At 45.7% G+C, this 25,490-nt stretch overlaps 1 protein-coding gene across 1 annotated transcript in view; it reads left to right on the plus strand.

The window, feature by feature from the left end:
* Window positions 1-2,701: 2,701 nt before the first annotated feature.
* specc1la (sperm antigen with calponin homology and coiled-coil domains 1-like a) overlaps window positions 2,702-25,490 on the plus strand; it is a 477,385-nt gene continuing 454,596 nt past the window's right edge. Inside the window, exon 1 of the mRNA XM_070888305.1 lies at window positions 2,702-2,822. Within this exon, the coding sequence (XP_070744406.1) occupies window positions 2,707-2,822 (116 nt within the window). The 5' untranslated portion in view covers window positions 2,702-2,706. The remainder of the gene's footprint in view (window positions 2,823-25,490) is intronic.

Consider the following 25,490-nt stretch of genomic DNA (forward strand, 5'->3'; position numbering starts at 1 on the left):
GTAGTCTTCTGCCTTCTGTTTCATCTGATTGAGTTCCTACTGAAAACATCAGTTTCCTGGCACTGCTTTTTGATTTCCTGATCTGCAGTGTGATCAAGAAGACTACAGAACTTTTCAGTAGACTGCTCCGGCTGGCAATCAATGAAAATCTGGGCGTGTAATGTTCCTCCAAGTCAGAATTCTATTTACTTAATATTTTTCTGTATATTTTTGTGCTCATCAAGCTGTCTGACCTCGGTTCTAATTAATGGAGCTAGTGTTGTCACCAAGTTTTATTAAACATATTGGTATCAACTTGCTGTAGGAAAAATTACACTTGCACCCATATGCTTTAATGTTGAGCCAATAGGATCATAGAATTGTAGAATTTTACAGCAATTGAACCTTTGCCTGCTATCCAATCAGTCTTATTTCCCCATCCTTTTTTCATACCTTTTTAATCTTTACATTTTTATTGTGATTTTTCTTAATTCATCAACGTAAACTAAATTCATAGAATGATACAGTACAGAAGGAGTCCATTTGGCCCACGATGCCTATGCCAGCTCTTTGAAAGAGCTATCATTTAGTCCCACTCTGCTCTTTCCCCATTGCCCTGCATGTTTCTCTGTTCCAAGTATATCAAAGGAAAATACGGCAGATGCTGTAAATCTGAAATAAAAAATATGCTCAGCAGCAATGTTCCCGTTAAGCTGCGCGGCAGTGCAATGGTCTGGAGGTCCCGCACAGGCCGCTCACAGGCTTTTCAATGTAAATAACCGCAGATGAGCGAAAAATTGAATGAGCTACGCAGCCAGTTTAAGGACCTCTGCACCAAAAAAATGACAGGGAATATTGATCAGCGGGTCAGGCAGCCTCGGTGGTGAGAGAACCAAAGTTAACGTTTCAGGTCGATGACCTTTCATCAGAACTAATTGATAGCTCTTTCAAAGAGCTAGCACAGACATATTGGCCAAATGGCCTCCTTCCATGCTGTAGATTCTGATGAAAAGTAATCGACCTGAAACGTTAACTCTGTTTCTCTCTCCACAGATACTGCCAGACCTGCTGAGTATTTCCAGCATTTTCTGTTTTTATTTATAATTGTATATCATTGTTCTCTGTTGTTGCCACGAGTGAAGCACCTTGTAGCTAGCAACAATAACTTGCATTTATATAGCACCTTTAACTTATTAAAATGTCGCAAGGTGATTCACAGGGCCGTTATCTTCCTTCAGCCCTACGACCATCGAGATCTCTGTGCTCCTCCAATTCTGACCCCTTGCACAGCCCGATTACAATCGTTCCATAATTGGCGGCCGTGCTTTCAGCTGATTGGGCCCTAAACTCTGGAACTCGGTCCCTAAACCTCTCTGCCTCTCTACCCCTCTGTTCTCCTTTAAGACGCTCCTTAAAACTTACCTCTTTGACCAAACTTTTGGTCATCTGTCCTAATTTCTCCTCTTGTGCCTCGGTGTCAGATTTTGTTTGGTAAAGCACCTGTGAAGCGCCTTGGGATGTTTTACTATATCAAAGGTCCTATATAAATGCAAGTTGTTTATCAAACAAAATTTGACACTGAGCCACAGGATATCAGGATGTTATGGAGGTGGCAGTAGATGGTCTTGTGAATGGAGCAGATATGTGGTTGGTAGCTCATCTTGCAGTAGTACACAAAGCAGTGCTCTCTGCAGTGGGACTCTGATCGTCCTCACAGACACTCACTGGGTTACTAATTCATCCTCTCAGGCTCTTGCCTTTTGCAACTTGCCTTGCTAGCCCTGGACCATTAGGCTGGATACCTTTGTTCGTCAGCCCTTCCTCTGTGTCAGCCGTAGTTCAGTGGGTAGCACTCTTGCCTCTGAGTCAGAAGGTTGTGGGTTGCAGTCCCACTCCAGGACTTCAGCATAAAAAATCTATGCTGACAGTGCAGTGCTGAGGGAGCGCTGCACTGTTGACGGTGCCGTCTTTCGGATGAGATGTTAAACTAAGGCCCCCGTTTGCGCTCTCAATTGGATGTAAAAGATCCCATGGCACTATTTTAAAGTTATCCCCGGTGTCCTGGACAATATTTAGCCCTCAATCAACATAACAAAAACAGATTCTCTGGTCATCATCACATTGCTGTTTGTGGGAGCTTGCTTGTGCGCAAATTAGCTGCCGCATTTCCTACATTACAACAGTGACTACACTCCAAAAGTATTTAATTGGCTGTAAATATGGTGGTCATGAAAGGCGCAATATAAATCCAAGTCTTTTATTCTTTCTCTACAAAGCCTCTTGTCTTTGTAATCTATGATTTTATGCTCTGATCAGCTATGTGTACATGTGGGTTGCCAATCAGACCAGAGCCTTCCTCTATCCCTGCTCTCCTTTCTCACATTCTCCAGCCTCTAACTTCCTTCACCCAAATCCCTCCTTTTTTGTTCTAACAGCGCTGCCCCTTTGGGACTCCATCCAACCTGATTCTGCTTCCCAGGAATGAGGAAAACCGCGGTGGCTGACAGAATTCCGCTTCGGGTCTCGAACAGAAAATGCGGTGCAGTGCCATCTAATGATTAGAGCCCGATACTAAATGGAGGCAAGAGGAGTTGGTGTCCCATGATACGTCTACAGCCTTCCGCCGCCTGTGGAAAAGTGTGTTTGAAGACCAGGCCCTCAAAACTGCCACCAAGCTCATGGTCTACACGGCTGTAGTAATACCTGCCTCCTGTATGGCTCAGAGACATGGACAATGTACAGAAGACACCAAGTCGCTGGAGAAATACCACCAACGATGTCTCCGCAAGATCCTACAAATCCCCTGGGAGGACAGACGCACCAACATCAGTGTCCTCGCCCAGGTTAGCATCCCCAGCATTGAAGCACTAACCACACTCGATCAGCTTTGCTGGGCAGGCCACTTAGTTCGCATGGCAGACACGAGACTCCCCAAGCAATTGCTCTACGCTGAGCTCCTTCATGGCAACCGAGCAAAAGGTGGGCAGTGGAAACGTTACAAGAACACCCTCAAAGCCTCCCTGGTGAAGTGTGACATCACACTGACACCTGGGAGACCCTGGCCAAAGGCCACCCTAGGTGGAGAAAGTGCATCTGGGAGGGCGTTGAGCTCTTTGAATCTCAACGCTGCGAGCGTGAAGAGGTCAGGCGCAGGCAGTGGAAGGAGCATGCGTCAAATCAGTCCCACCCTTCCCCCGACAAATGTCAGTCCTACCTGTGACAGAGTCTGCGACTCTCATGTTGGACTGTTCAGCCACCAAAGAGAACTCACTTTAGTAGTGGAAGCAAGTCTTCCTCGATTCCGAGGGACTGCCTATGATGATGATAGCGGGAAAATCATGTTTGCACGAACGTGCCCGCTTCTGTGGCAATGGTGGGGTGAAGGGAGTCGGGGATTCCCAAAAGGCCAGAATTGGAGGAGTGCAGACATCTCATAGGCTTGTAGGGCTGGAGCAGGTTGCAGAGTTAGGGAGCGGCGAGGTCATGCAGGGATTTGTAAACCAGGATGAGAATTTTACATTTGAGGTGTTGCCAGGAGTGTGTATCTCTCTCTCATACTAGTTTTTGAAAGTTTCTGAGGGTACATACAGATATTTTGTAACGCCATTAATGATTTTGTTATACGGTAGGTACAGGGGAGTACGTCGGCACTTTTATGGTTATTGATGTTCCTCTGAACTCATTGGCAATTGCGCAGTGTTTGGAGTTGGGATAATTTGCTGAGTGCCTGCGGTTTAGCTGAATTGTGTATCAGGAATCCTATCTATCTGTAGGGAAGGATTGTGGAATGCTGGGAGGGAGTTACTAATTCGTGGTCACATTCATATTTAGACATTACAACATTTGACCTGTGTTGGTGTTTATCCTTCAATGAGTACTAGTCCTGATCCCAATCCCATATACCCACCCTGTTCCCAGTTTCCTTTAAACCCTTTCTTTCAAACGCCCATGTAATCTATTCTTAAAAGCTGACGTGGTCTCTGCTTCCATCACTAACTCCTGTAGAGTATTCTGCAGCCTCTCAACTCTGTGTAAAAAGGTTTCCCCTGCTCTCTGCTCTAATTCTCTTGCATTTAATCTTGTATCCATGTCCCCTTGTTCTAGATCCCTCAGTCAGTAGAACCAGTTTGTTTCCTGTCCGATTGAATCTATCGAATCACTTCTTGATTTCCACTGTTCTTGCACACACACAGCCCTTCTCCGATCAATGCCATGGGTATAACTGCTCTGCATGCAAACTTCAGCAATATAGAATAACTTCGTTGCCTTAACCACCGTTGGATGACGTCTCTTTCACTCTATATACAGCGTATACCATTCTGTACCAGACATTTGTGGGTGTCGGAGTCCATTGGAATCTATGGGGTGTGATATCCTCAATGTTACCTTGAGATAGCACTCGTGCTTTCTGCTGCAGATGGTAGATGTGAGGGACTGAGTCCTCCTCTGAGATCTGCTGCCCTAGGTTCCATTGCCTGGTCTTTTCCAGCTTTCCGTGTTGTCCTTTGGTTGGGAGGTGTCAGTGTATTGGGAGAGGTCTGTTGGGAAGTGCAATACATTTTGAGGGAGGTTGGCTCACGTGGGAGGTTTTGAAATGTGGTCTGATCCTGAAGGAATTATTTAATTGGAGGTAGTGGAAAGATTGTGTTGGGTGAGGTGGAGTTTGATGTTTCTGGCAGGGTAGAATAAGACCTTAATTGAGGTGTTGGCCTTGCCTGATGAGGCGCCTCATGCCATCTTTAGATTCCATCTGTGGTGAATGGACTTGAGTTTCCCACTGCACCACAGTGGGAAAGAGTTGAAGGGCCCTGACGGGATTTTCAACACAATTCGACATCTGTTGTTACTGGTCTCACCCTGCCCCTCGCCCCACCTCAGACGCTTGCTCGCCCGCCCTAAAAAAGCAATTGGAGAATTTCGGGCTGGGAGGTGGCGGTGAATTGTGCTCCCCCCCGCCCCCCGCCCCCCCCCCCCCACACTGGTTTTCAGTCTCGATTCACTCGTGTTATGTTTTAAATGTCGACACTTGATGGAATGCTGAAATGTTCAGATGTAGGTTTGGGGGCTGTGACTCCTGATCTTAGCCCAGTTGTCCTGGGGATTCGAGTTTAGGCATGGCTCCTCCATCGCCACAAGGAGGGACAGTTGGATGGATGGTAACCACATTGTGCTCCTTTATAGAGAAACATTGGTTCAGGCCTGGAAGTGGGTCTCTATCATCTTACTAAGGATGTTATGCAAACTGGAGAGAGTTGTGTAAAGATACTTGAGAAAAGCGAGAGTAACTTTAAAAAAAAAAAACTCCTGCGCACTTAGCTCTAAAAATTGCTAGTTACTTATTCCATATTGTTTTTGCCGAGTTGCTATACTAACGACTTGCAGGTCCTCCTTCCTCCCTCCACCCAAAGATATTTGGACACATAACAGGAAAAAGCAACTTTTCTGATTCACCATGATACCAAACAAAAGAAATCACTCTTAACATCAGAGTGAGAGTACAAAAGCAACATACTACAGATGCTGGAATCTGGAATAAAAACAGAAAATGCTGGAAATCGCAGCAGATCAGGCAGCATCTGTGGAGGGGAAGCAGAGTTAACGTTTCGGGTTGATGACCCTTTGTCAGAACTGGAGAGTGTTCGGAAAGAGCACATTCTTAACAAGCACTGAAAGTGGGAGGGGAAGAAAGAACAAAAGGGAAGGTCTGTGATAGGGTGGAAGACAGGAGAGATTAGAGAGACAAAAGGGATGATGGGCCGAATTTAAATGGTAATGGCAGGAGTTAGAAAAACATTAGTCAAGATAGGGTGTGAATAGCGGGATAATGACCTACTGCCATTAGGGACAAGGAGAAAAAAAGAAAGAAACAGGGTCTGCGGTGGGGAGAGAAAGGAGCCAAAGATTGGCAGTGGTTACGGTCTGAAATTGTTGAACTTGATGTTGAGTCCAGAAGGCTGTAAAGTGCCTAAACGAAAGATGAGGTGCTGTTCCTCGAGCTTACAGTGAGCTTCTTTGGAGGCCGAGGACAGAGTAGGAATGCAGTGGAGAATGAAAGTGACAGGCGGCTGGAAGCTCAGAGTCACACTTGCGGAAGGAACGGTGGTGTTCCACAAAGCAGTCACCCAATCTATGCTTGGTCTCCCCAATGTAGAGGAGACCACATCGTGAGCAGCAAATATAGTCCTGACACAAGACTCCCAAAGCAAGCGCTCTACTTAGAACTCCTACACGGCAAGCAAGCCCCAGGTGGGCAGAGGAAATGTTTCAAGGACACCCTCAAAGCCTCCTTGATAAAATGCAACATCCCCACCAACACCTGGGAGTCCCTGGCCAAAGATCACCCTAAGTGGAGGAAGTGCATCCGGGAGGGTGCTGAGCACCTCGAGTCTCGTCGCCGAGAGCATGCAGAAAACAAGCGCAGGCAGCGGAAGGAGCGTGTGGAAAACCTGTCCCACCTGTGACAGAGTCTGCAATTTCCGTATTGGACTGTTCAGCCACCTAAGAACTCACTTTTAGAGTGGAAGCAAGTCTTCCTCGATTTCGAGGGACTGCCTATGATGATACTAAATTGAAAGAAGTACAAATAAATTGCTGTTTCACCTGGAAAGAGAGTGAGTCATTGGGTGAGTTCTTAAGGGACAGAAATAACGGCCTGTGATTAAGCATCATGTTTTGCGGACATACGCAGCATTGTTTGAGCTGAAACACTTCTGAAGTCAGCCCAAATCCAGTTCAGCTTGGAGTATGTAACAAGAGGCGATGCTGGAAACACCGAGCAGGTCAGGCAGCATCTGCAGGGACAGGGAGAGAGAGTCAACGTTTCAGGTCAATGCCCCTTCATCTTCAGTTTATATTTTACATTTCCAGCATCTGCAGTAGTTTGTTTTTTGTCAACTTGGGAGTATAATTGCTATAATTTCACACCAAACCCCAATTAGCTGGCCTGACATCTGGTTGTACTGTAATAAGTGTTGCATCCACCAGAATATTTTCTTGGATAGTTGGTTTAAACAATAACAATAACAATAGCTTGCGTTTAGATAGGAAAATGTTCCAGAGCATGAGGCTTAGATCACTGAAGGCATGGCTGTCAATGGTGGGGTGAAGGGAAGGGGTTCACAACAGACCAGAGTCATGGAGTTTGTGGGGGGGGGGGGGGTTTATGAAGGAATTTATACAGGAAGATAAGAATTTAAATTGGAGGCGTTGGGTGACAGGAAAGGGTAATGGGTGAACAATCCTGTACTTTTACCTGCTGTGTCTCATTTCTCACAAGGACTACAAGATCTGCATTATTCATTGTCAGATGGAAAACAATTCCAAGCAACAGTGAGATTAGTACAAGAGGAAGTGACACTCGGCCCCAATAACTGTTCTTGACGTGGTGAACTTTGGGTTGGCGCATTACAACCACAATCTCAATTTTGAAACACTGAACTCCACAATTAACATCCTGGATCCAAGAATGCAAAACCTGATTTTAGTTTCATTCGTTATCGCTCAAGGTTTTCTGAAAGTCCAGATAATTGATATAGCAAGTTCCACTGTTGTAAAGGTTTGTCAAGCAGGACCTTCCCCATCTAAATTCTTGCTGACAAAACACTACTTTAGCTGCCTATGTAAAATATAATTTGACTATGAGAAAAAAACATTGTGAATTATTCTCGTTACCAAATGTTTCCTGTTCTTGGGGTCCTGATAATTCACCAATTACCAGGTGCTGTGCGATTCTGCTGCTGTGGAAGTCACGGGCATTTTCTCCGACTATTTTCCTTCCCCATCAATTTTTCCTCAGTGTAACCGTGTTGGGATCAATGTCTGGTTTGCAAATAATTTTCAGAATCTTAATTGTTGGGTAACCAATTTTGATATGCAGCTTTCTGATCCTCATTAATTTCCTACCTTTCATAATGAAATGCTTTGAAAGAAAGAACTTGCATTTATATAGCGCCTTTCATGCCTTGGGATGTCCCAAAGCGTTTTACAGCCAGTGAAGTACTTTTGAAGTGTAGTCACTGTTGTGATGTAGGAAATGCAGCAAGCAGTTTGTGCACAGTCAGCTCCTACAAACAGCAATGAGATAAATGGCCTGATCATCTATTTGGGACAGTCTGAGGTCTCGAAAGCAACTATATTCATGAAAATTCTTTCTCGTTCTCTCTAGCTCGCTCTTGTTTTCCCTGGCTCTCTTGCTCTTCCTCTCTTTATGGCTCTCTCTTAGCACTTGCGCGCTCTCTCGCATCTGAAGTATAAGGTATGTAATGCATGGGGGTTATGTAACTGCACTGATCTCAGCCTGGTTTTACACAAGCTCTCAGTCCAGTTTAGCAGGTAAAATGCAGTGTGTGAAATGCATTCCGATTAACAAGCTGCAAATCGATGAGAGTTAGAAGATTGGTGTCTGATGACAGCACACTGCATCTGGGAATTTCCTCCGAACTGCTCCTGTTCCGGAGGTTTACTGGCGAAGTTACAGCAGTTCTGAGGAAATTGCCAGCCTAGGTTTTGGAATGAATGATTTTGCTGTGAAGTAGTTCTGGATGTCTTCTCATGTTCCCATCCTTAAGGAATGCATCAGTGCAGCCTAATAACAATTCCACAAGTATGTACAAGGGTACATTTCATGTAATAACTAATAACTGATGTTTTTGTATATTAGAATCTCTGTTAAGAAGTTGTTCAGTCAAGACCCAAGTCTCCAGGTGCAGTGAGACCTCCCCTGTTGATATCATGGATTACATTGCACGCCACGGGAGCAACAATGAACTGTGCATGTATGAGTTTGCACTTGCAGTTGTTTGAAAGTCTGTTCACATTTCGCTTTTTTGCCCTCATCCCGAAGTCTTGCTCTATTTCTTGCAGCAGTGTTTATAGTTGGTACTTGGGGGGGGTTACTGTTGCCTTGTGGTTGGCACAAAAATCATCTCGAGGGGATCTTTGTTTTCAAAGGAAGCATTTCAGATATGTTAACAACTTGCATTGGGATGAATGATTTTCCTTGTGAAGTAGTCCTGGTGCAGTTTTTCCTGACGTAGCATGGTTTCCTGGGCCAGATGCTCTCAGCCTGGTTTGAAATCACTTCATCGCCACACAGCGATACTTTGGACCCCCTCCCTGAGCAGGGACATCCTCCCAAGCCTACTGAATATTCTTCCTCCCAACCCCTGAAATTAGGGAAAAGGATCCTTGACCACTCTAAACCCTGCCCCCCTTCAAATTGCATCAAAATGACCAGGCCCTGGGAAACATCCTCCAGTCCGTCTCCAATCTGTCCTCTTCCCCCTCCTCGAACAGCTCTCCTGATCCACTCGCATGCCCCCCTTCTCCTTCATTACCAGCTCTTCCTCCCCCGTCCTCTTTCCTCTTCCTGTCCACCTCTCTTTCCCCCATTCTCCTTGAATCCCCATCTCCTCCCCTTCTCTCCCATGCTCTCCTGTTCCGCCCCCCCTCCCCCTCTCCCTGCTGCCAATCCCCTAACCCTATTGCACTTGGTCTTGAATCCAAATGTGTAAAACTCCGAGATGGGTTTGTGTTAAAATACAATTTCCGGTTAGTTTGTAGCCCGAATCTCGGCCTGGCAGAGACGGGGGGCATCATATGGCAGCATGTGAAGCATTCCAGTCAGCAGGAGCAGAGGCAGCGGGGGTCATTGAGACTGAGGTCTTGTCACACCTGATTACATAGAATATACAGCACACAAACAGGCCATTCAGCCCAACTGGTCTATGCCGGTGTTAATGCTCCACACGAGCTCCCTCCCATTCTACTTCATCAAACCCTATCAGCATATCCTTCTATTCCTTTCTCCCTTATCTAGCCTCCCCTTAAATGTATCAATACGAGTCGCCTCAACTGTTCCATGTGGTAGTGAGTTCCACATTCTCACTACTCTCTTGGTAAAGAAGTTACGAAAAGCAGCTTGAGTGTCACACGACCTGCTGTGTGATGGGTCTGTGGGTGCGACTCCCCACAGATGGGAGTTCCTACTTTCACATGTGCTTTCAGTAGACAAGTTCAGGGCAGATGCCTTGTTCTTCTCTACTGGAAGGTGGAGGAGTGGGGGGAAATAAAATTAGTGAACAAGCTATTCTGGGCTACTGGAGCAGGAGAGGATGGGAACAAATCTCCTGCAACTTCGGAGAAAGAATAAAGTACAACACTTGGGAGGCCAAAGGACTCTGAGAAGTGAAGAATGTGCAAGTGGGTTAGCATATTTTCTAAATCAGAACCTGTAGGCACAGGGAAAAGGGCATCATGCTCAAACAGCTTGTTACTTCACACAATGTACACCCGCTGACTCATCATAACCTTGCATCTCTCCTCTCTGCGCAAATGCAATCATTATCTATTGAGCCAATTTACACTATCTGCGTTCCCTAACTGTTTTAGGTGAACAGCGATGTTCAACTTCCCTCCTTAGTCCTAACTTGATTGCCCCTCCCTCGCCACCCCCCGTGGTATTTCAACACTTCACCTCAGTGAGCAATTAGCCTGCAGCAACTTTTAGTGAATTTTCGTCACAATCTTGCACATTTCAAATTAGCTCCCTCTTTTTCCTAATGAATCTAGAAACTAAATCAAATTCACAATTCAAACTTCAAACTGGGGATTTGGGGGAGGCTGGAAGAGAATTTTAGTGTTTTCCAAATAGCGACTTATTTTAGTTGGCGAGGCCAAGCCTATTGGACAGGTAACGGCACGCTCTGGTTTACAGGGGATGCAAAGTCTGCTTCCAGGAGTGCCTGGTGACACTGAAAACAAGGAAAATATGTTGTGTTTAAAAACCCAAAATGTAACCTCCAATTCCATGATATAACAGGAAAGCGGTATTTCATTAATCTTACAAAAGAAATGCTGTGGTTGAATAGCTTCACTGTTCTGTATCACACCACGATTACTGTGAAGTATTTCTTCCTTTCTGCTTTGTTTGGCTTTATGCTGCTTGAATAATATTGTATTTGAACATGAAGCGCTGTGTCTCTTTTTGATTCAACAAGTACACAGCTTGATCTACAGTTACAGAAACTTTTTTGTGGCTACCAGCCCAAACCTGACTGATCAAATGCTCAGCCTCTGAGAACAGCATACCGAGGTCATCAATCAGTGTATTTGGGCACAGTGGAACACATTCAAACACATTCAAACATGTTCTCGATTGGGGGAGGTGGCTGTGGAGGAAAAAAAACGATCACTTTATATATCTTGTGTCTCATTCAATTGATGTACGGATATAGTAAACAAAACCTATTTGTGTGTCAGCAACAAATACTTTTGTATTCATTTTGTTCAAAGTATGCTTTTTTTAATAGTCTTACACATTTCTTGTGATATTTTCATTTTAAAATATCCGATTTCCTACCTGCTGGCCTACTTCAGTGATTGTGGTTAATGGGAGCGTTGCAGAGAGGCTCAATTGTAAACAGCTGGAGCTGGGGAGGAGGTGAAGTGAAATGAGGGCCACTCTGGGAGCCATCCTACTAGTCAGGGAAATCTGCATCTTGAAATATTGCTTGGAATAAGATACCTGTTTTAGGGGCTCCATGTCATCAATAAAATAGTCAAAGAAACTTTATAACGAGATGACTATTTTCTCCTATTAAAAATAGGGAGTACTTGGAACAATATGTATTCTGTCTAGACTTTCTTTCCCCCTTTATCATGTGCAAACAAAAAGAGATTTGTATTGTCACTTACTAACGGCTGGCTTTATATACCAGACAGTTGGATTCAATGAATTGTAAAAGTTAAACCATATATTTTGACCATAATCGTACCATTAAGCTGGTAGTTCGCACGCCTGACACAAGACTCCCAAAGCAAGCGTTCTACTCGGAACTGCTTCACAGCAAACGAGTCAAAGGTGGGCAGAGGAAACATTTCAAGGACACCCTCAAAGCCTCCTTGATAAAGTGCAACATCCCCACTGACACCTGGGAGTCCCTGGCCAAAGACCGCCTAAGTGGAGAAAGTGCATCTGAGAGGCGCTGAGCACCTTGAGTCTCATCACTGAGAGCATGCAGAAATCAAGCGCAGGCAGAGGAATGAGCGTGTGGCAAATCTGTCCCACCCACCCTTACCCTCAACAACTATCTGTCCCACCTGTGACAGGCACTGTTCAGTCACCTAAGGACTCATTTTTAGAGTGGAAGCAAGCCTTCCTCGATTCCGAGGGACTGCCTATGATGATGATGATGAGTTAGGTACGTCAATAAAGAAGGCTTGTTTTTTCTAAAGTTCCAGTATCTTGTTTTTGGTAATATACCAATCTGAAATGGCAGCAGAACACGCATGAAATATTGAGATCATGTCAATTTAGTGATGTGATGTAGAATTTAATACTGGAGTGCAATTTTGCTGTTCTGGCAAAACCTTTTTTGAAATCACGTGAAGAGAGATGCAGTGATGGAGGGGGATTGCAGTCAGTTCCTGATGTCAAACTGGCTGTTAGAGCACAGCATTCCCTCATTTTCATATGTTGTCTCGTCTCACTCCCCATTGGAATTAGCAGAGGTTGCATGGTCTTCATAAATGACCTGGAAGAGGGGGCAGAGTGTAGTGTAACAAAATTTGCAGATGACACAAAGATTAGTGCGAAAGCGGGTTGTGTAGAGGACACAGAGAGGCTGCAAAGAGATTTGGATAGGTTAAGCGAATGGGCTAAGGTTTGGCAGATGGAATACAATGTCGGAAAGTGTGAGGTCATCCACCTTGGGGGAAAAAAAACAGTAAAAGGGAATATTATTTGAATGGGGAGAAATTACAACATGCTGAGGTGCAGAGGGACCTGGGGGTCCTTGTGCATGAAACTGTGCATGAAACTCTTTTTGGAAAAATTTCACGTAGCGAGCTAAGTTGACCGCGGCAGGACTCGAACCTGCAATCTTCTGATAACTTTGCGGTTGTAATCGAAGTCATACGTCTTATCCATTAGGCCATCCCAAAAAGTTAGTTTGCAGGTGCAGCAGGTAATCAGGAAGGCGAATGGAATGTTGGACTTCATTGCGAGAGGGATGGAGTACAAAAGCAGGGAGGTCCTGCTGCAACTGTATAGGGTATTGGTGAGGCCGCACCTGGAGTACTGCGTGCAGTTTTGGTCACCTTACTTAAGGAAGGATATACTGGCTCTGGAGGGGATACAGAGACGATTCACTAGGCTGATTCCGGAGATGAGGGGGTTACCTTATGATGATAGATTGAGTAGACTGGGTCTTTACTCGTTGGAGTTCAGAAGGATGGGGGTGATCTTATAGAAACATTTAAAATAATGAAAGGGATAGACAAGTTAGAGGCAGAGAGGTTGTTTCCACTGGTCGGGGAGACTAGAACTAGGGGGCACAGCCTCAAAATACGGGGGAGCCAATTTAAAACCGACTTAAGAAGGAATTTCTTCTCCCAGAGGGTTGTGAATCTGTGGAATTCTCTGCCCAAGGAAGCAGTTGAGGCTAGCTCATTGAATGTATTCAAGTCACAGATAGATAGATTTTTAACCAATAAGGGAATTAAGGGTTACGGGGAGCGGGCGGGTAAGTGGAGCTGAGTCCACGGCCAGATCAGCCATGATCTTGTTGTATGGCGGAGCAGGCTCGAGGGGCTAGATGGCCTACTCCTGTTCCTAATTCTTATGTTCTTATGTTCTTCTCGTCATGGGAATGGTGTTTGGGATTGCATGGCTTAAAGTGGAGTAGGAATTGTACAATCAATTAGTTTGAGAAGACTGAGATTGACAACGTGGGTGCTTCTAGCCACTGAAGCTCTTGTGCCTGGGTGCTGAGGAAGAAAACCAAGGCCAGTGACTCAATAGACGGAGAGAAACTATTGCCCTTGGTGGGGGAACCAAGAGCAAGGGGAAGTAACATTCAAATTAGTGTTAATGAGGAAAATCAGGAAGCTCCTTTTCACAAAGGGTAGTCGAAATCTTGAATTCTCTCCCCAAAAGGCTGTGGATGTTGGAGATGAATTGAAACTTTCAAGACTGAGATCGTTACATTTTTATTAGGCAAGGGATATGAAGCAATGGTGAGTAAATGGATTTGAGGTACAGTTCAGCCATGATTGGATTGACTGGCAGAATAGCTCGAGGGGCTAAATGGCCTAATCCTGTTCCTATTTTCCTTTAGAACAATAAGAATTTAAGAAATAGGAGCAGGAGTCGACCTTTTGGCCCCTCGAGCCGCCTCCGCCATTCAATAAGATCATGGCTAATCTGACCTTGGCCTCAACTCCACTTCTCTGCCTGCTCTCCATAACTCTTAACTCCCCTATCGTTCAAAAATCTGTCTATCTCTACCTTAAATATATTCAATGACCCAACCTCCACAGCTGTCTAGGGTAGAGAATTCCAAAGATTCAAGACCCTCTGAGAAGAAATTCCTTCTGAAACTATGCCCCCTAGTTCTAGATTTTCCCATGAGGGGAAACATAATCTCTGCATCTACCCTGTCGAGCCCCCTCAGAATCTTATACATTTCAATAAAATCACCTGTTGTTCTTCTAAACTCCAATGAGTATGGGCTCAACCTTTCTTCATAAGAATCAACCTAGTGAGCCTTCTCTGAACTGCCTCCAATGCAAGTATATCCCTCCTTAAATAAGATGACCAAAATTGTACGCAGTACTCCAGGTGTGGTCTCACCAATACTCTGTACAGTTGTAGTAGGAACTTCCCTACTTTTATATTCCATCCCTTGCAATAAAGGCCAACATTCCATTTGCCTTCCTAATTACTTGCTGTACCTGCATCCTAACGTTTTGTGTTTCATGTACAAGGACCCCCAGATCCATCTGTACCACAGCATTTTGTAGTCTCCCTCCATTTAAATAATAATTTGCTTTTTTATTTTTCTTACCAAAATGGATAACTTCACATTTTCCTACATTATATTCCATCTGCCAAATTTTGCCCACTCACTTAGCCTATCTATATCCTTTTGCAGATTATTTGTGTCCTCCTCACAACTTGCTTTTCCACCTATCTTTGTATCATCAGCAAATTTGGCTACATTACACTTGGTCCCTTCATCCAAGTCATTAATATAGATTGTAAATAGTTGAGGCCCCAGCACTGATCTCTGTTGCACCCCACTAGTTACAGTTTGCCAACCTGAAAAGGACCCATTTATCTCGACTCTCTGTTGTCTGTTAGTTAGCCAATCCTCTATCCATGCTAAAATATATTACCCCCAATCCTGTGAGCTTTTACCTTGTGCAGTAACCTTTTATGTCATCATTCATTCATTTATTCATTGGCGGTCCCTCGAACGAGGATGACTTGCTTCCACGAGTTCACAGGTGTTTTGATGAAGGACCCGATGTTCCATTCCGGAACTCCAATTAAGGGGGTTCTTGCCTGTGCGTGGATTTTTTTAGCGTGTGGTGACCGTTGCACACCAGCCATCACACAGGCTTGACAGAGCTAGGTCTTGATCCAGTGGCAAGGCTTAACAAAGACGACTGGAGACCTGCTCTGCAAAAAAAAAAAAAAAAATTTTTATGTGGCACCTTATCGAATGCCTACTGGAAATCCAAAACATTACATCTACTGGTTCCCCTTTCTCCACCCTGCTCGTTATATCCTCAAAGAACTGTAGCAAATTTGTCAAACATGATTTCCCTTTCATACAATCAATCAGAGTCAGCATGGTTTTATGATGATTTTCTAAATGTCCTACCATTACTTCCTTAATAAAGGACTCCAGCATTTTCCCAATAACAGATGTTAGGCCAACTGGTCTATAGTTTCCTTCTTTCTGTCTCCCTCCTTTACATAAGAACATAAGAAATAGAAACAGGAGTAGGCCATACAGCCCCTTGAGTCTACTCCGCCATTTAATAAGATCATGGCTGATCTGATCATGGACTCAGCTCCACTTCCCCGCCCACTCCCCATAACCCCTTATCCCCTTTTAGTTTAAGAAACACTCTATCTCTGACTTAAATTTATTCAATGTCCCAGCTTCCACAGCTCTCTAAGGCAGCGAATTCCACAGATTTACAACCCTCAGAGAAGAAATTTCTCCTCATCTCTGTTTTAAATGGGTGGCCTCTTATTTCTAAGATCGTGCCCTCTAGTTCTAGTCTCCCCCATCAGTGGAAACATCCTCTCTGCATCCACCTTGTCAAGCCCCCTCATAATCTTATCATCATCATCATCATCATAGGCAGTCCCTCAGAATCGAGGAAAACTTGCTTCCACTCCTGAAGTGAGTTCTTTGGTGGCTGAACAGTCCTATATGAGAGCCACAGACTCTGTCACAGGTGGGACAGATAGTCGTTGAGGAAAGGGATGGGTAGGACTGATTTGTCGCTCGCTCTTTCCGCTGTCTGCGCTTGATTTCTGCATGCTCTCGGCGATGAGACTCGAGGTGCTCAGTGCCCTCTCGGATGCACTTCCTCCACTTAGGGCGGTCTTGGTCCAGGAACTCCCAGGTGTCAGTGGGGATGTTGCACTTTATCAGGGAGGCCTTGTAGCGTTTCCGCTGCCCACCTTTGGCTCATTTGCCGTGAAGGAGCTCTGAGTAGAGCACTTGCTTTGGGAGTCTCGTGTCTGGCATGTGGACTATGTGGCCTGTCCAACGGAGCTGATCGAGTGTGGTCAGTGCTTCAATGCTGGGGGTGTTAGCCTGAATGAGGACGCTGAAGTTGGTGCATCTGTCCTCCCAGGGGATTTGTAGGATCTTGTGAAGACATCGTTGGTGATATTTCTCCAGCAACTTGAGGTGTCTACTGTACATGGTCCATGTCTCTGGGCCATGTAAACCATGAGCTTGGTAGCAGTTTTGAGGGCCTGGTCTTCAAACACTCTTTTCCTCAGGCAGCCAAAGGCTGCACTGGCGCATTGGAGGTGGTGTTGGATCCCGTTGTCGATGCCTGCTCTTGTTGATGGGAGGCTCCCGAGATATGGGAAGTGATCCACGTTGTCCAGGGCCGCGTGTGGATCTTGATGACTGGGGGGGCAGTGCTGTGCGTTGAGGACAGGCTGGTGGAGGATGTCTTACGGATGTTTAGCGTAAGGCCCATGCTTTCGTTCGCCTCAGTAAATACGTCGACAATGGCCTGGAGTTCAGCCTCTGTATGTGCGCAGACGCAGGCGTCGTCCGCGTACTGTAGCTCGACGACAGAGGTTGGGGTGGTCTTGGACCTGGCCTGGAGATGGCGAAGGTTGAACAGGTTCCCACTGGTTCTGTAGTTTAATTCCATTCCAGCGGGGAGCTGGTTGACTGTGAGGTGGAGAAAGATTGAGAAGAGGGTTGGGGCGATGATGCAGCCCTGTTTGACCCCGGTCGCACGTGGATTTGGTCTGTGATGGATCCGTTGGTAAGGATCACGGTCTGCATGTCGTCGTGGAGCAGGCGGAGGATGGTGACGAACATTTGGGGGCATCCGAAATGGAGGAGGACGCTCCATAGACTCTCACGGTTGACAGAATCAAATGCCTTTGTAAGGTCGAAGAAGGCCATGTATAAGGCCATTCAGGTTCCCTGCATTTTTCCTGTAGCTGTCGCGCTGCAAAAATCATGTCCATTGTGCCCCGGAGGGGACGAAATCCGCACTGAGACTCCAGGAGGAGCTCCTCTGCCACGGGAAGAAGTCGGTTGAGGAGGACTCTAGCGACAACTTTCCCAATGGCTGATAGCAGGGGGATTCCTCTGTAGTTGCTGCAGTCAGACTTGTCCCCTTTTTTTAAAGATGGTCATGATTACTGCATCTCTGAGATCCCCCGGCATGCTCTCTTCTCTCCAGATGAGAGAGATGAGGTTGTGTATTCACGCCAGCAGTGCCTCTCCGCCATACTTCAATGCCTCAGCAGGGATTCCGTCCGCACCCATAGCCTTGTTGTTTTTAAGCTGTCGTATGGCTTTTTCTACCTCGTGCAGTGTTGTGGTCTCACTGAGGTGGTGGCGGGTAGCATGCTGCAGGATGGAGCTGAGAACACTCGAGTCAAAGGCAGAGTCTTGATTGAGGAGATCCTCGAAGTGGTCCTTCCAGCGGGCCTCGGTGTCCTTGATGAGTGTTTCCCCATTGGCCAGGAGTGGGGTGGGCTCTTGGGTGTTTGGGCCGTAGATGGCCTTGACTGCGATGAAGAATCCTCGCATATCATGGTTGTCGACCAGCTGCTGTATCTCCTGTGTTTTCTCCATCCACCACCTGTTCTTTAGGTCCTGGGTTTTTTGTTGGACCTCAGCCTTGAGCCGTCTGTAATGCTGCTTTGCTGCTCCCAATTTGGGTTGTTTAAGGCTCAGAAATGCCCTGTGCTTGCGATCTATTAGCTCTTGGATCTCCTGATCATTCTCATCAAACCAGTCCTGGTGTTTCCTGGTTGAGTAACCGAGTGTCTCTTTGCAGGTGCTGGTTATGGAGGCCTGGAGTGCAGACCAAGTGCTGTGGGCATTCTGCGTCTCGGGGTCATCAAGGCACGCTGGGTTAGCTGTGAGACGCTGGCAGTATAGGGCTCTCTTAGCTGGGTCCTTAAGTGCTCCGGCATTGACTTTTTTGCAACACTGCTTCTGCTGCCCCCTCCGCTTTGGGGCTATGTAGATGTCAATGATGGATCGGATTAGGCGGTGGTCCGTCCAGCAGTCGTCAGCTCCTGTCATGGCGCACATCCTTGCGATCCCTGGCTCGGACAATGACATAGTCGAGCAGGTGCCAGTGTTTGGAGCGAGGGTGTTGCCACGATGCCTTGTATTTATCTCTCTGGCGGAACAAGGTGTTGGTGATGACAAGTTCATGCTCTAGACATTTTGTCAGGAGTAGGGTACCGCTGGAGTTGGTTTTCCCTACCTCCTCTCTGCCAATCATGCCCCCCCAGAGGTCTGTGTCCTTGCCGACTCTGGCGTTGAAGTCACCGAGGAGGATCAGTTTGTCACCCGTGGGGACGCGGGACAGGGATTTTGAGAGGTTGGTGCAAAAACTCTCTTTGGCCTCATCAGTTGCATAGAGTGTCGGAGCATACGCACTGATGACTGTGGCACACTGGTTCCGGGATAGGGTGAGTCGAAGAGTCATGAGGCGTTCGTTAGTCTCGCAGGGGGACTGTTTGAGGCGGTCAACCAGCTCGTTTTTGATGGCGAAGCCGACTCCGTGGAGGTGGCGTTTTTCTTCTGGTTTCCCTTTCTAGAAGGTGGTGTGACCTCCACCTTGTTCCTCGAGCTGGCCTTCCCCTGCTCGCCGGGTCTTAGAGCGGCGATGTCGATATCAAAGCGGTGGCAGGTGGTCCGAGGCCTGGTTGGGGACAGGCATTGGGAGGGTCAGTGGCCCACCGGGGTTCAGGGTGGAAGGGCAGAGGGATCACAGCCATGGAACTCACCATGTGTTGGAGGTGGATAAGAGGCCAGGTCGCCACATCTCCAGCGACGGCAGATGGGCCTCTCCTCCACGACAGAGTCTGGGCCTCTTCGACGACAGCTGGACCTCCCGTGGCAACAGAAGGCAGATGACTTCCTCCTCAAGGATGACTGGCCTCCCCTCCTCCTTCAGCGACGACTGGCGCTCCCCTTCCCCACTGGCGACCTGGCCTCTTCTCCACCTCCAACATAATCTTACACGTTTCGATACGATCACCTCTCATTCTTCTGAACTCCAATGAGGCCCAACCTACTCAACTTTTCCTCATAAGTTAACCCCCACATCCCCGGAATCAACCGAGTGAATCTTCTCTGAACTGCCTCCAAAGCAAGTACAGGCAACTCTTGATTATCCGGGTCCCTCGGAGATTGGGCTATTCCGGGTAAACGATTTTTCCGTTAGGGTGAGTCTATATTTTAAAGTTAAAACTTTGTATTAATTCATTAATCAGCTACAGACAGTAACAAAAGATGGACATTACCAGCATGCATGTACAGGTTCTGTGCCTGGAACCTGTTGCCGGCACTGCCCCCTTTCCCAACATCAACGGCGGCCGCGAGAGATAGTGGCTGCAGCAGCGCGCACACTCACACCAGCAAAGAAAGGGCAGAGGAGGGTGATTTTTATGGTGAATGAGAGAGAATGTGTGTGAGAGAAGAGAATGAGCAAATACAAATAAGCACCGTGTTTGGAAGATGATTTTTCCAAATTATTTGGAGCTGTCTTTTCACTTGTAGCAACAGAATTTTAAATCCTGGTTTCCCGTTGGATCAGTGTACGGATAATCCAAAGTTACCTGTGTATCTTTTCATAAATATAGAAACCAAAACTGTACGTAGTATTCCAGGTGTGGCCTCACCAATACCCTGTATAACTGTAGCAAGACTTCCCTGCTTTTATACTCCATCCCCTTTGCAATAAAGGCCAAGATACCATTGGCCTTCCTGATCACTTGCTGTATCTGCATACTATCCTTTTGTGTTTCGTGCACAAGTACTCCCAGTTCCCGCTGTACTGCAGCACTTTGCAATCTTTCTCCATTTAAATAAGAACTTGCTCTTTGATTTTTTTCTGCCAAAGTGCATGACCTCACACTTTCCACATTATACTCCATCTGCCAAATTTTTGCCCACTCACTTAGCCTGTCTATGTCCTTTTGCAGATTTTTTGTGTCCTCCTCACACATTGCTTTTCCTCCCATCTTTGTATTGTCAGCAAACTTGGAAGAAGGGACTGAGTGTAACATAGCCAAGTCGTTAATATAGATTGTAAATAGTTGGGGTCCCAGCACTGATCCCTGCGGCACCCCACTCGTTACTGGTTGCCAACCAGAGAATGAACCATTTATCCTGACTCTCTGTCTTGAATAGGGGCGTTACATTTGCGGTTTACAATCTGCTGGGATCTCTCCAGAATCCAGGGAATTTTGGTCGATTACAGCTAATGCATCCACTATCTCTGCAGCCAATTCTAAGATTCATGGCCTTCAGGTCCAGGGGACTTGTCCACCTTTAGTCCCATTAATTTGCCTAGTACTTTTTCTCTAGTGATGGTGATTGTTTTAAGTTTCCCCCCCCTCCCTCTAGCCCCTTGATTATCTATTATTATTGGGATGCTTTTAGTGTGAAGACCGTTAACAAAATATTTGTTCAAAGTCTGCCATTTGTCTATTAATTCTCCAGTCTCATCCTCTAAGGGACTAACGTTTACTTTAGCTACTCTCTTCCTTTTTATATACCTGTAGAAGCTCTTACTGTCCATTTTTATATTTCTTGCTAGTTCCCTCTCTCATTTTATTAAGTTGTCCTTTGCTGGTTTCTAAAAATTTCCCAATCCTCTGGGTTACCACTAATCTTCGCAACATTGTATGCCTTTGTTTTCAATTTGATACCATCCTTAATTTCCTTAGTTAGCCACGGATGGGTTCATCCTTCTCTTAGCGTCCTTCTTTCTCACTGGAATATATCTTTGCTATGAAATATCTCCTTAAATGTCTGCCACTGCTTTTCTACCATCTTATCTGCCCACACTCCAAAACGGCGATCAGGGTTTTGATGATGTCACCCAGTCACCCATCTCAAAATCGGCTCCGCAGGTCGGGCTTTAAAAGAGCTGGAACAGCAGGGCTCAGATACAGAGGAGTGGGAAGGTCGAGGCAGATGAGCGGTGAGAGATCATGGCGGAGGTGTGACAGATGAGGGTACGGGGCCCAGAAGAGCCGAGGGCCCAGGGGCAGCACGGACCAGCCCACACTGTGCTATGTGCACGCGCTAGGTCCGTGCAGTAGAGCAGGTCTCCAATCGTCTCGGTTAATCCTTGCCACTGGACCAAGACCTAGCTCTGTCAAGCCCGTGTGGTGGCTGGTGTGCAAAGGCCACCACACGTTAAAAAAATTCACGCACAGGCATCTTTCACCCCCTCAATTGGAGTTCAGGACTGGAACATCGGGTCTTTCATTGAAACACCTGTGAACTCGTGGAAGCAAGTCATCCTCATTCGAGTGATCGCCTAGATGATGATGATGACCATCTTACTCAATCTATTTTCCCAATCCACTTTAGCCAACTATATCTTCATACCTATGTAATTGCCTTTATTTAAGTTTAGGAGACTAGTTTGAGACCCAAGTTTCCGACCCTCAAACTGAATTTGAAATTCTATCATGCTATGATCACTCTTCCCTAGAGAATCCTTTACTATGAGATCATTCATTAATCCTGTCTCATTGCACATTACCAGATCTGAAATAACCTGCTCCATGGTTGGTTCCACAACGTATTGTTCTAAGAAACCATCTAGAATACACTCTATGAACTCGTCCTCAAGACTACCCTTTGCCAATTTGATTTGTCCAATCAATATGAAGATTAAAATCGCCCTTTTTTTACAAGCCTCTATTATTTCTTGATTTATACTCTGTCCTACAGTGTAGCTACTGTTAGGGGGCCTATAGACTACTCCCACCAGTGACTTATTTCCCTTATTATTTCTTATCTTCACCTAAACTGATTCTACATCTTGATCTTCTGAGCCAATATCGTTTCTCACTACTGCACTGATCCCGTCCTTTGTTAACAGAGATACCCCACCTCCTTTTTCTTTCTGCCTTTCCTTCTGAAATGTCAAATACCTGTACCCCTGAATATTCAATTCCCAGCCTTGGTCACCTTGCAACCACACCTCTATAAAAACTATCAAATCATCCCCATTTATTTCTGTTCGTGCCTTCAACTCATCTATCTTGTTATGAATGCTGTGTGAATTCAGATAAAGAGCTTTTAATTTTGTGGGTTTTTTTTAACCATTTTTCCCTACTCTGACCCCACTTTTTCTGGTGCACTCTTTTCTTTATACGCTCTGTCCCTTCTTGTTATCATTACCTCTATTGCTACCCTGCACATTTGCCTTCTCCTTTCTCTTTGACTTTTTAAATTTCCACTCACGTGAACCGTGTCTTCCCCCCCCCCCCCCATTATTTAGTTTAAAACTCTCTACAGACCTAGTTATTTGATAAGCCCGCATGATTCAATTCTACTCGTGCTCCCTTCAGCAGAACCTCTTTCTTTGACCTACCTATGTCGTTGGTTCCTACATGGACCACGACAACTAGATCTTCCCCCTCACACTCCCAAGTTCCTCTCCAGCCCAGAGGAGATGTCCTTAACCCTGGCACCAGGCAGGCAACACAGCCTTCGGGACTCACGCTCTCGGCTGCAGAGAACTGTATCTATCCCCTAACTATACTGTCCCCTACCACTATTACATTTCTTTTTATTCCCCCAACTTGAATGGCCCTCTGTACCAAGTGCTGTAGTCAGTTTGCTCATCCTTCCTGCAGTCCCTGTTCTCCTCCACACATGGAGTAAGAACCTCGAATCTGTTGGATAATTGCAAGGGCTGAGGCTCCTCCATCACTACATCCTGGATCCCCATACCTTCCTCACTGGTAGTCACACCCTCCTGTTCCTAACTACGGCCCAAATTTGAATAATTTAACCTAAGGGGTGTGACTGCCAAATGGAACACAGCATCCAGGTGACTCTCCCCCTCCCTGATGTATTGCAGGCTCTGCAGCTCGTACTGCAGCTCATCAACCAAAATTCCTCGAGTTGTAGGCACTACTTACTGCAGATGTGGTCGCTGTGGATCACACTGGTGTCCACCAGCTCCCACATGCTACAGCTGCAACACATCGCATGTCTTGCCATTTCTATTGTATTTTTTTTAACTAATTAGGTTTTCAAGTTTTGAAATATCAAATTATCTATGTATAGTTTTTAAATTGTATCATGGCACTTGTTTTAAACCAATGCCCAAGTTTAGAAAAAGAGAGAGAAATAGAGAAATGCTCACCATCCTTACATGCTTTCCTGTGACGTCACACTTTGATTTTTTTTCCCCTCTCCCCTCACAGGTCTGTTCGCGCTGGTTTTGGGTGCAGCTTTATCTCCTTGTGGTCTCGGGCACTGCTTTATCTCCTCGTGGTCTCGCGCTGGTCTCGGGCGCTGATTTATCCCCCGCTGGTCCAGGGCGTTGCTTTTATCCCCTGCTCATAGCCTGAATATTAGAGCTTGGTTCCGTGGATTGAGAGTTCACTGGTTTGATCTCTGACTGCTTAGTTCTGGATTGGAGCCAAGGGGTGAACAGCAAGAAGGGACTGGGGTGTCGCTCTACCAGGTGGAGGGTTTGCACCTCCTGCTGCTTGACCGAGGTGGGCGTCAATGGAGGTCCGAGAGTAGCTTGCCCACCACCTCCTGCAACAGAAGCACAAGTCTGGGATGAGTTGATTGGCCTACCTGGGAATAATTATCCACCAAGAATTTAAAACTGACTTCAAAATGTTAAACTCTCATCCTTTCACTGTGCTGAAAGGAATGTCTGGAAATGTCGAGTTTGAAATTCAACACAAGGCCTCAAAGCATAAACGGTTTTGGCACTTGAGTCAGTATACCCCTGCAGATTTACTGTGGCTGTGACTGAGTAGATTACGCCAAAAAATCCAAATAACGTTAAACGAGAGAGGGGTCAAGAACAAAAAGTTAGACATCAGCTGGGGAATAAAAAAAATGTATAAACTGATTTTGTGTGGCGGCCAATAAAAGGAGACTGTAATTTCAAGAGATTTCCTCTCCAGCAAAAGCAAGTGGGGCCCCTGAAAGAGGACTGTTCCATTTGAGATACTGGTTTAGGATTTCATCTTTTTGTAAACTCCCCGTCGAGTCGGCTCTCTTAGACGTTTTCAATTACACCTCTTTTATCGTTTTTCTCTCTTCCCTCGCAAAGAAAACAATCACAGTTTCTAAGTGTTAATATACAGCACACTGGGTTGACTTCTCTGTGATAGCACTCTTTGATTCAGAAGTCTATATGTTTAAGCCCCACACAAGTGTTTGACAGTATAATCTAGGCTAACACTCCAGTGCAGCCAGCATTGAGGGAGTGCTTTGTTGTTGGAGGCACTGTTCTTCAGGCCTCATACATGTTTAAAATGTAAAAAAATCCCATGCCATTTTTCAAAGAAGGGTAACATTCGTGCTTCAAACACTCCTGCCTAAGAATAAACTAGCTGGCTATTCATCTCTTTGCCTGTTCTGTGGGATGTTGCTGGTGTGAAATGACCACCATGTTTGCCCAAATAAGTTACTGCATTTCAGGACGTTACTGACCGTGAAGCTGTTTGAGACGGTTTCAATGTGACCGTTGCTATATAAAAGCAAGTATTATTTATATCTTACCTCCAATCTTAGTGAAGAATACTAACATACAAATAATTGGATTTCGGCAGCTGAAAGAAATTATTGTTTTGATAAGGTAAATCTGGGATTCACAACAAGATGGGAGTTAGAAGAGGTAGAGGGCGCCAAGTTTTAACTGATCAATATTCATTAAAAAACTCATGGTGTAGCTAGCAACTGATTATAAGTTTGCTCTTCAATTTAAGATGCCTGCCTTGTAACACACAGGCACAAGACTGAAGTTATTACTGCTAGTTCTGTAGCACTTGAAACAGACCTTAACCAGAGAAGGGAGGCGAGAGTGTAGGGGGGAGTACTCTACTCTCCTTCCAAGTTTGGCCTGCCTGTCAGGTCAGGAATGCTGAGCATTAGTGACCGTTTAACAGTAACTGATGGAGTTATTGACATGGGCTGTGATTGTAGGTAAGCCTT

This window comes from Pristiophorus japonicus, chromosome 8 (assembly GCF_044704955.1).
Source record: "Pristiophorus japonicus isolate sPriJap1 chromosome 8, sPriJap1.hap1, whole genome shotgun sequence".
NCBI classification, from domain to species: domain Eukaryota; kingdom Metazoa; phylum Chordata; class Chondrichthyes; family Pristiophoridae; genus Pristiophorus; species Pristiophorus japonicus.